Source organism: Clupea harengus, chromosome 11 (genome assembly GCF_900700415.2).
Source record: "Clupea harengus chromosome 11, Ch_v2.0.2, whole genome shotgun sequence".
Classification (NCBI taxonomy): domain Eukaryota; kingdom Metazoa; phylum Chordata; class Actinopteri; order Clupeiformes; family Clupeidae; genus Clupea; species Clupea harengus.
The window spans coordinates 18,122,024-18,139,537 of record NC_045162.1 but is presented as its reverse complement, the minus strand read 5'-3'; the positions used below and the strand labels follow the sequence as shown (position 1 = coordinate 18,139,537).

Below are 17,514 nucleotides of genomic sequence, written 5' to 3'. Positions count from 1 at the left end.
TTAATTTCTTATCCCTTTCCCTGTGCTGAAGAGGTAAATGTGTATGTGTGTGTGTGTGGAAGGGAGAGAGAGAGAGACAGAGAAAGAGAGAGAGCGGGAGAAAGAGAAGCCTTACAGTGCTTACATTTGAGTGTTACATTATTAACACACTGAATCCTAGAATCATACCCATGTCTGAAATAAGGTTTAAGTGTAATTCGTGGTTTATTCAGACTGACAGTTGCAATGTCTGTCTGTGAATGACTTGGCAGTTTTAGTGCAATGTTACATTGAATACCAGCTGTATTTGAGCTACTGTGAATGTCAAGTCGTGGTCTTGATGTAGGTTTTAGAAATACGCATAAGAAAAGGTCTCACGGGAAAATGTTTTTTTTTTTTTGCCTGTTGACCAAATTTGGTCCCTTGAGGCCGTGAGCTCATCCAAATGCATGTCACGTCCCTGTGCACCCCAGCGCGTATTTACGTGCGCCTGCGCTACCTGCGGCACACGGCGACGGAGGTGAGCTGTGCTCTTGGCTCCGCTTCCTTACGCTAGGGAAGGGCGGTGCTGGGAGATCTGACCGATAGTGCGCGGTTAAATACAGAGACCAACAGATCAAAGCGGCTTAGTCACAACAGAGCATCATCAAGTGCAGCTTCCAGCGACGACCTGCCCGTCAATACGCACGCTGCTAACATGGCAAACGCATACCTGCAGGGAGTTGAGATCTCCGCTTCACAGTTCCTGGATATCTTTCATCATTATGACAACGACGGTAATTTTTTCCAGGTTGTTTTGGAGTGTTTCAAAAAGTGGAGATGATTTTGTGAAAAAGCTGTGAGGTAAACACCTGATGAGGGAACATGTATTCCATCCGATTAAGACTGTTCCTAAAGTTTGTAAAGCAGATGGTAAATGATTATCATGTGTTAACATGCACTCGGCTATACAGTGACTCCTGAAGAAATCACTGAGTGAGCAGCGAAAGACGCGGGGGAACGATGTAGTGCCCATCTGGACCAATAATGGATTGATTGATGTTCCCGAAAATGTGAATGAAGTTGCCAGACTCCACCTGTTTTCATTTAATCTAAAAATGAATGAGTATTGCCTCGTTTGACTAATTTGGCGATTTACGTCTTTGCAGGTAATGGATATATCGAAGGAAAGGAGTTGCAGAACTTTATTAAAGAACTTCAGCAAGCCCGGAAACAAGCGGGACTCGTAAGTAACATCATCCTATTGGTTTCTAATGTTCTCTTGGATTTAGGTACCGTAATCCATGGGTATAGACCGAAAACGATATTTGTGGCATATTGACAAATGTAAATGGTATAATGCTTGCGTTATCGTTTTTGTCAATTAGAAAACTGTCTTTTATTCTTGAGCTACGAAACTATAGACTTTCGTGGGTAGTTTTGGCTACGCTACAGAAGTAAGAGAAGGAATCCGATCACCGTAATTTGCTCTTTGTGTTCGTATCTCAACTCTGTAGTGGTTGAAGGTCAGACCCACTCCCGGGTTAAAGCATCCCGTATAGCCTGTGCAATATGTTTTACAAGTGCATTATACTACTGTGAACATATGGTCACCTATGGGGGAGAGAACTGCGCATTTTCTGGTCAGTGACTTCATATGTGCACTTATTTTATGGGATTTTGATGGAGTTTTTTGTTAATGACTGATGGTGAACCCAAGAACTTGTTCGGTATGTCAACTTACAGCGAATGCCAATCCTTTCTATTCATTATTATAACATTATTATTATTCTATTCATTATTATCATTATATAACATATGTGAAAATTGACAGCAAATGGAAAATGCATCTTAAAAATCAATCAACTGAAGCCCAAGCCAGGATTAATGTGCATAGCATGGTCATCATGATTGATTAATGATATAATTAACAAAACAGTGTGCATGCAAAAGCTTGCAAAATGTCCTCTAAACGATCCTTCATCTCCTATTGTGTACACTCCTGGCTGCATATCGACAGAGAAATGAGAGAAAGGTCACGGAGGACGATACTTTTATCCTTTGCCATTTTTATAATTTGGAAGCTGCACATTCCTATTTATCTCTCTGGCATTCTAGAGACTGCTGCCCAGTTCACATCATAGCTGTCTTACTGAACAGATGCTACAGCGAGCTTTGCCATTTTATATTTGCCAAAGGTTAAACACTTATTTGGTGCTTTGTGTAAAAGCAATTAACAAGGTTCTCTGTGGTTTGACTGTAACACTGCAATCTATAAACAACACAAATGGAAAGTAATAGCACATCTGCCAAAACAAAGATGAAAAAGGGCCCTTTAATTAACCTGATGAGAAGACAACATATTGGGATTTAATTGCGGAAAAAAGAGATTAGGTGCTTAATAGTCACTGCATTATTATTCAACGCTGTAGTGTCGTAGCTGAGTTCCTCGAAGAAGACAAAGTCGTTTGCATTGGTTAGCCCCGAGCCTTTTCTCTGAAAGCATATTCAGCAGGAAACACTGCTATAGAAGGTCAGGAATGACAGACAGGTCTATTCTCTACATCATTAAGACACTGACTGTGCACAGACAACTCTAACTAACACAGGGACTAACACACACACACACACACACACACACACACACACACACACACACACACACACACACACACACACACACACACACACACACACACACACACACACACACATTACACAGCATTACCACAGAGCACACAGATGAAGTCATTCACGTTACACTGGACACAAAAGGAGGGCAATACACACAAAATTCTAATTTAGAACACAAATATCCACATCATTCTAGCACACAGCATGATAGGAATCAACTCGGAGTCTCTTTAATTACGTGCATGGAAGCTCCACTACCCCTAGCACATTACTCCCTCACCAAGCGGGTTAGCTGTCCCCAGCAACCCAAGCACTCGGTACACAAAGTCCCACAAGTGTTATGGAAGAAGAGAGGAAGAAGAGAACACCCCTGCGGAGCCTGAGTGGCTTGGCACGATGGAGCGATGGTATGAGTACCACCGCACCGATCCATTTGACCAGCCACACCCTTATGCACAGCATCTGACAGTCTTCTGATAACAGTACATGGACTGACCCATTGGCTTGTACATTTAGGGGAAACCCCCCTTTTTACACTCAGGACAGAAAACCTGTGCGGTCGGAGCAAAGTCCTCTCCCCAGCGTCTAGCCCCGGCATCAGCCTAAGCTTGCCTGGCTAGTTCGCACATGTTATAGAAATAATCCAAGCCAGGCCCACCCCTCTGGTTCTAAATCCACAGGGGTCCGGCGCATGGGCTATACATGAGGGCTACTGGGTTGCACTTCGTAGACTCCTGAAACACAGAGGTCTAGATAAGTGCTGACTGTAGTTGGGTGAAGGCAGCAGCGCAGTCCTCACTCACACTGAAATGCTTGCCCCTTCTGCGTAAGTCAGTGTAGCGGGCTGGCAATGGTGATGATGTCTCTGATAGTAGGACCCCAATCCCAGGAAGCTCTGCCGCTCTCCGGCATTGCAGGGAGTGGGTCAGTATCTCACCGCCGCTTTCACTGGGTTGGTGGACACCCCCGCCGCCACCAGAACAGATGACACTTCTTTGGGTGCAGAAGTAGACCAGCTCGGCAAATAGCATCAAATACGTCACTCAGGTTAGCCAGGGCACCTTCGAAGTCTGCAGAATGAACGAGGAGGTCATCTAAGTAGACCACACAGCAGACTCTCTTCATCAGTCGCTTGAAGGTGGGTGGTCCATTGCAGAGCCTGAACAGAAGCACGTTCAACTGCCACAGACCCTGGCCAGTGGTTTAGTCAATGGTGTCGTCGATGAGTCTTTGCGAGTGACTTTGTCGGTCTTTGCGAGCGACTTTGTCGGTCTTTGCGAGAGACAAAACAAAAAGGCCAGGTGCCATCTTTCTTCTTGCCCAGGGACTGCTGCTGGATTTGATGACGCCTGCCTCTGCCATCTCCTAGATCTTCTGTTCAGCAGCTGCTTGCTTAGCTAAGGGTCTTTGGTTCCCCTCCAGGCCCTCACAGCATTGGTATAGGTCATCGACAGCTTGTCTGGTCTCAGCTGTCGAAAACAGCGGTGGTGTAGATGACCCTTGGGCTGACAGCGTTGGCAAAGCAGACCCTCAGGCAGGCGACAGCGCCATGGAACAGCCCTGGGCTGGCAGCGGTGCAGCAGCTCCCCTTGGCTGGCAATGACCCTCCAGCAGCGATGTGGGGGCTTCTCGTCAGCTGGCGGAAGCAATGCAGTGGACCCCTGGGCTGGCTGCAGCAGCATGAAGGACCCCTGGGCCAGCAGCTTTGAAGTGATAGCCCCTCTGGTCGGCAGCAGCGGTGTGGAGAGCCTCTACGCCAACAGTTAATCTCTGCCAGTGGCAGAGCCACGGTTTCAGTGCTCAGACATAACTTGGCTCCAGACATATCCACCATGGCCCCCCACCTGGCCAACAGATCCAGCCCAATGATGTGTTTTGGCCAGCCAGAACGGGTGGTGGACCACTTTACCAGCAACCATCACCTACAGTGTCTTCTTCCCCTACATCTGTGCCCACTGTCCCGTGACTGTGGCTATGTGGAGCGTGGTTGCCTTCCAGCTTCAGCTCACTTGTTGTAGGCAGCGCTTCAGATGGTGCCCACCAGGGTCTTACAGGAGGTCACCTACGGGTCACAGTTTACATAAAGTCCATGCGCTTTACCTAGCCAGCCAAGCCACAGCTGTTTGTGTATGAGGGAGGAAGAGGCGTTTGTGGGGGGCATTCCCCCCCGCTGTGCCAACCCTCTTCAGTTGAATGGTGGTTGAGGTGACACACTCAGTGCTTTACGCCAGGAGACTGCAGGACATGTTCTGCTCGCTCTGCCTCAGCCAGGGCTGCTGCCAGGGACCAGGGTACACTGAGATGAATGTGCTCCAGATGTTGCTTTGGCTGCAAACCCTGGACGAATGCCGGGAGCGCAAGTTCTTCCTGCTTGCTGTCATCGAAGTTAGGGTAGCCTTGCCAGGCATACAGGCGAAGATCAGCCGCATATGTGCCCAGACTCTCCTTCTCGCTTCGGCGATGGCCGACTAGCTTATCTTGGGCAGCACCTGGGCTCCCATCTCCTCTGCCGACCAGGTGTTTAACCTGCCAGCTGGACCTGGATGAGGTATGTCTTGAGCGGCTCTCTCCGTTGTAGCGGAGAAGCTTCATTGTTGCTCATCACGGTGATCCTACTGCCGCGGAATCGACTCCCAGTTGAGTTGCAGTGCCATTGGTCCTGAAGCCCCCAGGGCGTCTGCCTCCTCCGTCCTCCGCAGGCATGCTGGTGTACCTGGTTCCCGGTCCCGGTTCATAGTCTTTATGATGGGTCGAACCAGATGAGCATTCGCCTTTGTATGCATGCCAGTTTAACTCTTAGTGGTCAGGATAATGTAGGCGTCCACGCGAGGAAATTAGATTTGGAGAGGAAGCTTTCCTGGGTTGCATCACTAACACAGAGAGCCAAACATAGGTTCTAATACTGCTTCACTGTCAACATAACAGAGACTAAGGAGCGTTCACCTGTAATTAACCTTAGATTCCATTAAAATACTGCCAGTGAAGAACCTTTACAATTCAAAGATATTTGGCAGTTGGGATGCTGAATCAATTTCACTCCTTCTCTTGCACCTAGTGCCCCCGGAGTGAGATATGATCTATTTAATTTAGTGCTGATAACTATCCCTGAAAAAGAACGACTAGATGAAGGCATAAAATACCCTTTAACCTCCAGTCCCAGATCTTTTAAAATGACCAACGATTGACTGTTGACCAGAAATGAAAGTGCCGTTTTGATACCAAGTAATCAAAGCACAAAGCAAATTACATACATTGATTACATTTCAGCAGATCATTTTGGGACCAGCTGATGTTGTTGTTTATCCCTAAACAGCTGTTGTCTGACATCCATATTGCTTTTATTGATCCATTCAAGGAAAGATGGACATGATGTTAGAGAAATGTATGAGCTGGGGTGGACCAGTGCTCAGATGGGAATTGGTTATTTGACAAAGCTTCCAGAAATCGATGCAGTCACATTTAATGGACATAGCAGGGATGTTTTCATTTAAAATATTAAAAATATACAGTGCTCTGGACCTATCTGATTACTCTCTAGAGGGTGATTGAAGCAAATACCTTCCATAGATATATGACAAAATGCTTTATGATGATGTAACATATTTTTAAGATGGCACAATAACTGAAACAGCATGTATTTTATAGGAAGGTTTTGCTCATCAATGAAGAACCATTTCAGTTCACCATTCCACTCTGAACCATTCAGTGCCTCCCCAAGGTATTAGTTACATGCCTTTCATTTAGGCTCTAAGATTTTCTCCTAGAATTAATTTTAAAAGGCGTAAAATTGATCAGAGACATTTGAGAAGCCAACTCTAATGAGATTCAACAGTGCTGTGTACATTGAGAGGGAGAGTGTTCTTAGTATTTTGGGAACAGAACATCCACCTTTCACAAAATGTGTCACACAAAGACAATTCATTGGAAAAACTAAGCCTGAAGTGGTCCATATAGACCCAAGTGTTCAGCATTTTGGTCTCTGGATGTCGGATGGAAGCCTACGTAATTTTTTAGAACCTGTTGATGAAAACAATGAAACTCCCTTATTATTTGGAGATTAAATTGGCACATACTAAATATTAACATAATAACATACTAATAATCTAATGAATACAAATTAAACATGGAGACAACTAAACAATGTATTCAGTGTAAACTCATTTGGTTTCAAGAAAAGGTAAAGGATTTGTATACTAGCTGTAGCCTAGGCTATTAAACTTGTTCACCCCAGCTTTGCAAAGCTTGTTCTCAAAATTGGCATTCATGTGACATCAGAAACATGGGGATCTTGAGCAGGGGCGGATCTAGAAAATGTTTTTTTTTAGGCTGGCATGAGGATCTTAAGGAGTAGCAAAATCAAAGTTTTGTTTTCTATGCATGTGAACACACACTTAGTAGTAGGGTAACCCATATGCAATAGGATATATAACATTAAAATACATAATAATAAACATTATCACAGTAAGGGTAAGCAATTAGATCCAAAACTGTCGATACCCATAGCTGTGCCCATCCCCTAGACGTGAAAAGAAGTGTACCTTTTTATCTAAACGATGTAACAGGAAAAAAAAGAAATTCTGGTTTAACTCGCAATGGTGAAGTAGTGGACCATGGCCTTTATGTCAATCTATTTCCATGGGGATTTTACAGTTTAAAACGCACACTTGTCAAGCATTTTTAGATGAAAAGGGCCTCAGAAATCCATGGTTTAATGCATAGATTTCCTATCATTGACACTACTCAGGACGTGGTGAAGGCTTTGGGGGACGGAGCTCAGATGGAAGCTTCACGGAGAACGAAACGTGACTGGATAAAATCAGCTTTCTCCCCTCACAGTTTAGTGGGACTACAAAGCGACTGTGTTTTGTGACTTGCTTTATATTTACCGTTGTGACACTCAGACATCAAACATCACTAAAATACATACCTTAAAAAAAGGATCACAACTCAAAACTGGGGGAGCATTAGGGGTGGCAAGACATTGCCGTTATGGTGGCAGATGCCACCCTGTACCTCCACAGTAGATCCGCCCCTGACCTCGTGGCCTTTGGTGGCAGGGCTATCCATCAGCTCATAGGTTGGTGCTGGGTGCTGGCAGGATTGACACACAGTGTCAGAAAAGTAGGCCTGTTCAAACACATATACCTTAGAGAAAATATTTGCATTGTTTCTTATGGAAACTATGTGACTTATGGGAAACTAAACTTGTCTGTTTGTGTCCATTTTCATAATTTGTGATCTCGCTTCTATCAATCAAAATGAACTATTCAGCCTTGAGCTAATTTTAGATCTGGAATGAACCAAAGCCTATGTAAGCATAGTAAGGTACTAAAATATAGTAATTAATTAAGATATATTAAGAATAATTTTCAACTGTTATGCAAAGCACCTTCATCAACAGGGCGTTGTACTTGCAGGTAAAGCTGTTTGGTATTGGGTTTCAAAGAAACACATTTTACCAGCAACTGATTCTCTGAACTCTGAAAATATGCAGCATAGAAAGGAGAGAACTATTCAGAAAGAACAGATTTGCAGACAACTTTATGGTGCTCTCAAATTCCATAATTTGCCATTAAAATTTGGCCCACCTTTGTGGAGATGGGGGAAATTTTCAGTCTGGTATAATTCGGAGAGTATCTTTATGAGCCGTCACGGAGACCTGCTTCAGAAAGGTGGGCCAGAAGCTTTAGAGCATTTGTGAAGCCTGTTTTTCATGAGATCCTTAGTCAGCCTCAGAGTGACTCAGCACACACAGAATAGAGTGATCTGGATGTAGAGCTGTCTGACATAGCTAATTATACTACCAGACAAAAGATTTTTTATTTTGGGGATGTGTGTCTGAGCAGGTGCTTAGCAGCACAAGAGCACCGCAGGGGACTGGACTCTCACCTTTCCTCTTCACCCTGTATACCTCAGACTTCCAATACAACTCAGAGCCCTGTCAGCTGCAGACAGACAACAACCACTTTCTCTTAAATGTGGCAAAGACAAAGGAGATGGTGGTGGATTTTAGGAGGACTGGCACTAAGCTGAACACCATATCCATCCTGCGAGAAGAGATGGAGGTGATGGTGGGCTAGATGTGTTCACCTTGACAACAGACTGGACTGGACTGAGGCTGTCTATAGGAAGGGACAGAGCAGACTCTAATTCTTGAGGAAACTTAGGTCCTTCAATCAATCAATTAATCAATCTATCTATCTATCTATCTATCTATCTATCTATCTATCTATCTATCTATCTATCTATCTATCTATCTATCTGTCGATAAATCTAAGTTCAGATCTCTGGATCATATATAGCACGATGGTTATGTATTGAGGTGTTCTGACTTGACACTTGCTGAATAGCAGCATTAGTCCAGTATGTATTTCCACATGTGACAGGACATGACCTGTCAGGCCTGACTCTCCTAAAGAGTGTCACAATGCTTCACTTCAGCGCCACAGATTTGCATTACATCACCTGTGTCACCTGACAGGCCTGCCATGCTTGCAAATCAGCTGTTGCCATCTGTAGGCTACGTGTGTAGTAGTGATGCAGACCGACTGACCGTCACTCAGACCTCGATCAGGGATGCGTTTCCTGACGGCGTATTATGCTACAAACACGATAGCAAGGTGGGAATTGTTCAAATTCTAGTCTTTATCTCTACAATAGTAGTTGCACAACAACTCTTTGGCGAATGTACAATGCGCAATGAGCAATATTATGAAGATGATAAGGCTACTTCACGCACTGGTTTTTAGTTTGCATCGAATAATAGTTTCATAATCAGCTGCATGCCATTTCAATTTGGGTTTATTTCATGGTGCATTGTCCACTGCTGTAATCTCTTAGTTTCCCTGAGGCTGTAATTGAGAGAAGCGCCTGATAAATGGCGGGACACTCTCAGGTGGCCAACAAGCCTTTCAGACAACTTTCAAAACAGGCAGCCGCGACTGCCTGATAAGCGCGATTGGCTCTGCTTTGACGTTTTGTCTGTCTTTTCTTCACACAGGAGTTAACAGACCAGATGAAGGCTTTTGTGGAGGAGTATGAGAAAAACACTGATGGAAAAATTGGGATTGTTGAGGTAAGAATTGTATTGATACACAAACTCTCTTGCAACTCTGACAGCCACATCAATTCTGGATTGAATATTCAGTCATCCTTGCCAACAAACCCTTTCTTTCTTTCACTCTCTCTTTCATGCCCTTTCATATCTCAGCGCACTTCTTCTTCAAGCATCCAGCAACTTTGACCAATTCCAGCACTACGTGGACTGGCCTTGACAATATGAAAAATGGCCTTTCCCCATTTAGGAATGCTTGTGGTAATTAGTAAGACACACCATTTATGTCAGCTATAATCAGGTAGAGGACTTTTCATGGCCTTTAACTAAGTTATATAATATAACATATTAGTTGCAATAAGTGCAGTAGCCATTTTACAACTGGGCAAAAATGCACATAAACTGCTGGATAATATCTCGATGAGTAATTGGGTTTGAAGTAGGAAATGACTTTCACAAAGTCTGTGAAAATATGTGCAATCTATCCCAGTATCATCTCCACAATTCACTTGGGGTGTTGTTCTTAACAATTCTCACATCCAAAACATCGGCAAGAAAAATAATCACAGATTATACCCACCTCCACAGGCAATCCATAACATGAATATGTTAATGGCAGTTCTCCACAGAGAGCATTGGCTGAGTTTTTAATCCTGATGCTGAGGAAACTGGCTTACATCTTATTCTGACACCGGGCCTGCTGATAGAATGCCTTTGGGTTGAAAAATCAATTACTGCAGCTGTCGGGTGAGGCAGGGCAGTCACCTTAGAGATCTGCCATCTCAGAGAGGACATTTTGATATCATGCCCATTTAAAACATTGCCTGACATTTCAAATGACAATGCCTTTTCCCATTCAGCTGAGAAGCTGTGAGAAGAGTGTTTTTTAAGTGACATAACGTGATCTGTTAAATGGTTGCTGTTTGAAAAAAGGAGGGGCACTTTTATGACACTAGAAAATATCTCTCAAGACAATCCCAGTGCTTTTTGTTGGGTTAACTTCCACAGCTTGTGGAGGGCATACATTTAAAGGCTAGGGACATGTAATGTAAATTGAGAGGAATAACCTGAGGTGATTGAGGACTATAACAATGGTGGAAGCTGTTTCCTTAAACTGCTGAAGCCGTGTTTTACTCGAATGAAATTAGGACAGGCTAAATTTCTTCATTAAAAAAAAAAACCTCAATCTCAAACACTGGGGATTTTTGCGTATTGATGAATGTGCTTGTTAGCATACGTGGATTTATGTATATCAAATTAAAGTAGAACTTTGCACAGCCTAAGCAAAATCACATCAAGTTTCTATGTATCTAATGATTAAATTCCTGAGCAAAGGTAAAATGAAAAACAAAATGAGTGGGCAACTGAAGAAGTGATTTGTCCTGAGTCACTGACCATTGAGGACGAACAGCAGACCAACCCATGCCTGTGGGAAATAATCAAATTATTTACAAGATGTTGATGACTGCAGAGAATAGGACCCTTGGTACATTAACTCCTAGTAATTGCAATGTCTTACGATGGCTGCATCGGAATTCTTTCAAGGAATGTAACACCAGAGGAAATGAATCTGTAGCCTACATTACTGTGACTAATTGTTTTGTTTACAGTAGAGAAGAAAGAAAAGGTCATTCATATCTTTGCAAGAATTTGCAAAAGGAGATACAAAATAGTTATAAGATTAATATTTCATGGATAATTTGTGATCCTAAATGATTATTCCATCCCATGTAATTGTTGTATTGCTTGTATTTTTTTCTCTCTTTGCCACAGCTAGTGCAAATATTGCCTACAGAGGAAAACTTCTTACTATTTTTCCGGCAACAGCTGAGGTCCTGCGCAGAATTCATGCAGGTACTTTCTTCCACTGACATTTTATTGTTGTAATGACCAGGAATGCGCTGTTTGTGTGCCTTCTAAAGTGTTGGATATAAGCCCTGTTATGCTCGCAGTTAACTGAGAGAATCAATCATATTAATGTATTGGACTGGATGTAAACTCAATGATTACACTATATAATCTGGGGATATAAATCACCACAAACTATAACATGACCCTCGTTGTGTGACCCCCCCCCCCCCCACAGGCCTGGAGGAATTACGACGCCGACCACAGTGGCTACATCGAGGCTGATGAACTCAAGGTGAGCTAAATTTGTTCCACAGCTCGCCTGGACAAGAAAAAGCCTGGTGGCTTTATGATGACTCATTATCAGTGATGGGTGGTCTGACTCCTTCTGAGTCTACGAGTCGATAACACTATGGAGTAAAATCCCCCTTTTCTCATCTTGAAGCTGAAGCTTGAAGCTGTGCATCGAAGCGCTCTCTTGCCGTCACACTTCTAGGCTAGTGTGACACTTGTGACCTTTCTGAAGTGGCTGTGGAAGCAGAAGGATACGATTAAGGTTGGAGTGCAATGCCCCATGGGTAATTCAGGGCCAGCAGAGGAAAAAATGCTAAACAAAGTTCTTGGCTAGACCACCTCTATCTCACTGCTTTAAAGACTCAGTTTACCAGCTGGTATGGAAATGAGGTTTTTGTTCAGTTAAACTGGAGTTGAAGTGCAACGTGTCCCGTAAGTCGCCCCAGAGGCGGAGCAGCTCTCCAGCACCATGACGGACATATGCACACCTCACGGGGGCCATAGTGAAAATTTAAATTAACGACTCAAAATTTAGCTGTTGAACAGCTGTCAGATTTTCAGTCAGTGAGTTGATAATGAAGGCAATCTGTCACCACCAAGCTCTTTCTCCTTGCATGAAGGATTTCACTGATGGGTTTACAGCTGGTTTAAAAGGTCGCCAGCAAGTTGACCACACAAACAGGAGGAGGCAAGATTCACGGTCACAGTTACAGTTATTTGTGGTCACGCTCGAAGTTGCGCGAGTCACACTCAAAATTGCTATGTGAGTTTCTGAATAACCAGGGATTACTTTTAGCTGTATGGCCACTGACTATATATCCAAATTAAGATGATTTCGGACTAAGTTCTGATTTTAGCTTTTTTTTTTACGTTGCGACTGTTACTGTTATGATCTGAGGCTCATCACAAAACCTGACATTTTTTCAGCTGTGACGATGTGTTTATTTTCTCTCACTGTAGAGCTTCTTAAAAGATCTGCTTCAGAGAGCTAAGAAACCCTACGATGAGAAGAAGCTGGACGAGTACACACTAACCACGGTAAGGACACAGCGCCCACCGGCTCAGCGTCACTCACCGTGTCACTCTTTATATCCACACGTCCACCGGCGCATGGTCAGATCGATTCTCCTCAATCCTCTGTCTGTCTCCAAAGCTGCCACAGCTCACCAAAGTGATGCGCCTTTGAAATCACTTTAACAGCCAGGCTTATCAGAGATACGCGGCCAACAAAAAAAAGCCCTCTTCCATCTCTGCGATAGCTGTGGTTGACAGAGCAGAGCCAGAGCAGGGCAGGGTAGTGTAGGGCCACTCACAAGTGCACTTCTCTTGTGCATTCAAGACATGGCTGTATGGTACAGTGATTACAACAGACAGCCTTGACGATTGAGAATACAGTTACAGGCTGTGCATTTTCAAGGTCTCCAGCCAAATTACTAATGACTTGTCAGTTAGCTCCAAAATTAGGGTTTGATGAGTAAAAAGTCTGAAAGTGATATGCAAATGCATCTGAAATTTGACAGTAGTTAAATATAAAACTTAAATAAAAACTTAAAACCACTAGGAATTTTGAAATACTTGCTGAGCACATTACCATATTTTGATTTTAGGTCTTAAAAAGGAATAGGGAATGACGGACCAGTATAATTTGCTTGTATGAACACAAGGTAACCAAAGATGGTGTGCATTAAGAGGTGGCACTACAGGTTGACTGACTGCTGGGTATATTCTTTTAACAATGTATTGTTTCTATTTCAGCTGAAAATATTTGATTCCAACAACGATGGGAAGTTATGTCTTGCTGAGATGGCAAGGTTGGTCTGCGGTTAAAGCCTATTTAAAGCACCCATCTGTGTGAGACCAAACACCAACTTTACAGTGCAGATACTCATGGCGATTCTCTCATTTTCTCTTCCTCGTTTCCATCAGACTCCTGCCAGATCAGGAGAACTTCTTACTCAAGTTTCAGGTAATTTAAGTGGCTATGAGCAAAAAGGACAATTCTGCTGAAAACACAGAAACAAGAAATGACCTTGACTGTTCAGTTTGCTGAAGATTCTGCTTCTCCTCCCCTACAGGGTGTGAAGATGGACAGAAAAGAGTTCAACAAGATATTTGAGTTATACGATAAGGTATGCTACGTTCTTCTTTCCCAGCCCTGTTCAGGTTATATGCTCATACTATAAAAAGAACATTCTGCCTTTCATCGAACCCACCAGTACATTTTCAATCCCTATTGATTGTAGCCTCTCTCAGAAGCCATAGATCAGGTAGTGGGCCTTAAGAGATTTGCGAGCTGATTGCCCCCTTCAGCGTCTCTATTTACCAAACGCACAGTAGGCAGCCTCTGATTGGTATGCAGAGAGGAGGCGCCGTCTAGATATCACCGTGGTTGAATTGGAGCTCTTGGATGCGGCTCGGGTGTAATATACTGCCGTGTCCCTGAATGGGGGGGCCATTTCTTTGCCTCCGATGACAGCGGCCTCTGATGTGTGCTGATAGGCAAGGGTTTGGGTTGCACAAATGCACATCCGGCACGCAGGCTTCTGGAGGTCTCGCCTGTGCTATCCGGGGATTCAGACAGGCAATTTGGCTAGAGACATAGCTCATAGACATATGCTCATTAGCAGAGCTAGAATGCGATGCAGGGAGGGAGTGAAATGGCTGGCTACCCAGTCCCAGATTTAACATGCATCTGTTTTGTATTTTTGTGTTTTTGGCTGTTGCTTTTGTTTTGGCGTCCATTGAGTGCACTGTTCCCCTTTGTCACAGTCAGGTTTCATGCTTCTAATGAGCTCCTAATTTGTTTGTGTGGTTGTGGGATAAGATGGCTGCAAATGACATTCCGCCCCTTCTGACTGTGTGCTGTCCGTGTGAGAATACATTCTATAGGTCAGCCTATTAGGTCCGCAATGAACCATAGATCTCATCTGCACTGTTGGTGATTGTTTTGCATTGTGATCTGCTGACATAAAATGCAGGCCAGATGCGTCTGTAGTTTGATTGGCTGCTTGTGTTCCACGTGAGCACCCTGAGATTTGGCATGTCATTGCTTTGACTCTGTATGCAGAACCGATCATCAATGCCTCTCTGCCTTGACGAAACCCGTTGAGAATTTCTCATTTCCAAGATGAGATTAAAGGGGAAACCATTATGAAATGGCATGGCATCTTGTTTCCTGTTTGTTTGACACATCTGTGCTTGGAACATATTAGTGGGTCGCCATCATCCCCCCATTTGTTAAGCCTTTGGTCTTTGTTTTATTGTATGATGCATATTGCTGTCTGCATTGGCTAAGTCGTATGTGTGTGTGTGTGTGTGTATTTACAACAATGGCGCAAACATAATCCTCAGATTGGTAGGTGTACTCAATTTTCGCCCTGGCAAATGTTTTCACAGATGCTACACACAGAACTGTGAGTGGCAGGAATCTAAATTCTCTTGAGACTCTGAGATGTCGAGGCATACAGCATTAGAGGACAGCCACCCAGAGTAGTTTTCTGAGGTCTAATTGAAGCAGCCAAAGTAAGACTTCAAGGGACCTAGTATAAAGTTACTATGAGTAAGCAAATATCAATGTCAAGTTGAGTTTTGCACAACCGCTGTGCTCAGAGTTGGATATCAGTTTAGATCAACTTAGATATGCACTGAAAGATTTTGATGTTTGTTCTGTTATCCTTATCCTCTGAACTCTGCTGTTTCCAGGACAGAAATGGCTACATGGATGAAAATGAGCTTGACGCACTGCTGAAAGACCTGTGTGAAAAAAATAAAAGGGTAAGTGTTCAAATCTCTTGGACCCCTGCCCTCAACAGGGAAAACAGCTTGTCTGCTTTTAAACCATATCCATTCTTCGCCAAGCGAACAACACTGAACCATCATAGAAATGGGTTGGATAACAAACCTTAATATCTCTGGAAGTAGCCTAATAAATGCATGTGAACATCAGTCAGTTATCCAACCCCCCCCACCCCTTCACTCACTCCTCATACTCAGATACTTCTGGTCATCTTAGGAAAGACTTACTTTGGCCTCTGATTTTATGTAAGCCTTCTGAAGACCTAATACTATCCAGTTCACTGGCTCTAGCATATGTATGGCTATTTATAGTGGAGCCTGTTCTGATTCTGCGTATAGTTGTAACTGAAGATCCAAAACATTCACTGTTACCTTCTGAAAGCCTGAACAATCTCACAGCACCCATGTAATGACAAAGTCAAGTGTTCATTTGAAAAAGCACTTTGACAGCTGTGTCTGTGATGCCACAGGGAATAACATGAAAAATTTCTCCTCTGTCTGACAGGTGCTCGAAGTCAGCAAAATCCCCACATATAAGATTGCCATCATGGCCCTGTCCGATGGAGGCAAGCTGTACAGAGCGGAGTTGGCGCTTGTCCTGTGCGCTGACGAGGTCTGAGACAGACACCTACCCCCCCATCCACCCCCTTCTTCCCTTGTGCCCCCCTCTCCACAGCAATCTCTCCCTCCACCATCTGCAGACCCCCCATTCCAACCTCCCCGTTCCAAACGAACAGCCCCTTCCGCTCACTCGTGACGTGCGTGCCAGTAGCTATAGCTCTAGGGTGTTATTTATTTATTTATGTTGTCTTTATTTACAGGAAAACCAATGTAAATTTTACTGACGCGAAGTGTACTGTACGTAGAGAGGCATCTGATCAAAGACTGGTAGCAAAACTTTTCAACCTGTCGTTTCTATACTGTTTGTACAGCTTTTTGTAATGATGAGATTGATGCATTAATCAAGGACATGCACCCTACATAGCCACCCTGTATATGCCACGATATGGTGTCACGGCACCCTGCCGAGATCCGCAACAAACCAACCACCAAGCAAAATAATGATAACGATTACAGTAACATTATACTAACGTTCCTCGTTGCTAATAACGTTCCTCTGTAGCCAAAGCAATAACGTGTAACTGAGGGGATGAGCTCTGAATGAACCTGTCAAGAACTAAATCTGCTGGATTCTTTAAGACAAGTTAATTAGTTTTCTTTTGCAGTGCATGATGGTTGCTGCTGTTACAAAGTCCATTAAGGTACTGGTGAAACTACAGTATAAGCTCATGTCTACGAAACGCATTTGCCCCCTTTTGATCTGTTAGCCAAACAATGTCAGATCAAACTTTTTTGCACTGTAAAGAATGACATGCTCCACTATGCTAAACACCTGACACACTGTGTAAGAGGTCATTAAACGAAATTGAAACACTACCTAAAGGGGAAAAAAAAAAAAAAACAGCGGTGTGTAGTCGTGTGTTTCCGTCTCCATCCCACCTTACAAGTTCACAACACAATTAAATGCATTCTATGAACACCCTGACTTGTGCTTAATGTTTTTGGGTAACTCTCACAACTCGCCCCAGTTCCCCACTATGACAGCAGCACATCTTTCGGAAGATCACCACACACCCCACATAGCTATGACTGATGGCACAAAAGAAAGCATTATGAAACATCCCTCGAGTTCAAATAAAGCCATTTCAAAACTGTGGATGTGTGTTTACAGCTACTTTGCCAGTAAGAACAGATCTTGTCCCGAGGTTGAAAATGGGGCTGTTTCCTGCAAGACAAAGTGCTGTCAATGCAGCGCGAGCGAGAAGAGCCCCACGATCTTTATCATATAATTGAGCAGCTGCAGACCTCAAAGTTTTTAGACAACAGCACTGCCTTATCTTGGACTGTCCACAGTGGTGTGTACTGCATGG

General features: G+C 43.6%; 1 protein-coding gene across 1 annotated transcript; it reads left to right on the top strand.

Annotated features, from left to right (window-relative positions):
- Nucleotides 1-477: 477 nt before the first annotated feature.
- calb1 (calbindin 1) lies at nucleotides 478-17,300 on the top strand. Its single transcript, XM_012822850.3, has 11 exons — nucleotides 478-755; nucleotides 1,128-1,204; nucleotides 9,593-9,667; nucleotides 11,420-11,500; nucleotides 11,733-11,789; nucleotides 12,749-12,826; nucleotides 13,544-13,599; nucleotides 13,715-13,754; nucleotides 13,864-13,917; nucleotides 15,491-15,562; nucleotides 16,089-17,300. The coding sequence occupies exons 1-11, from the start codon at nucleotides 677-679 to the stop codon at nucleotides 16,200-16,202; spliced, it is 783 nt and encodes a 260-aa protein (XP_012678304.1). The 5' UTR covers nucleotides 478-676; the 3' UTR covers nucleotides 16,203-17,300.
- The last annotated feature ends 214 nt before the right edge of the window (nucleotides 17,301-17,514 follow it).

What these genes read in the sequence shown, in the direction of transcription:
- calb1 (XM_012822850.3), top strand. Translation starts at nt 677, where the DNA reads ATGGCAAACGCATACCTGCAGGGAGTTGAGATCTCCGCTTCACAGTTC. An exon ending in TCATCATTATGACAACGACG is followed by an intron (nt 756 to 1,127) that starts GTAATTTTTTCC and finishes ACGTCTTTGCAG; the next exon opens with GTAATGGATATATCGAAGGA. An exon ending in TGTCTTGCTGAGATGGCAAG is followed by an intron (nt 13,600 to 13,714) that starts GTTGGTCTGCGG and finishes CGTTTCCATCAG; the next exon opens with ACTCCTGCCAGATCAGGAGA.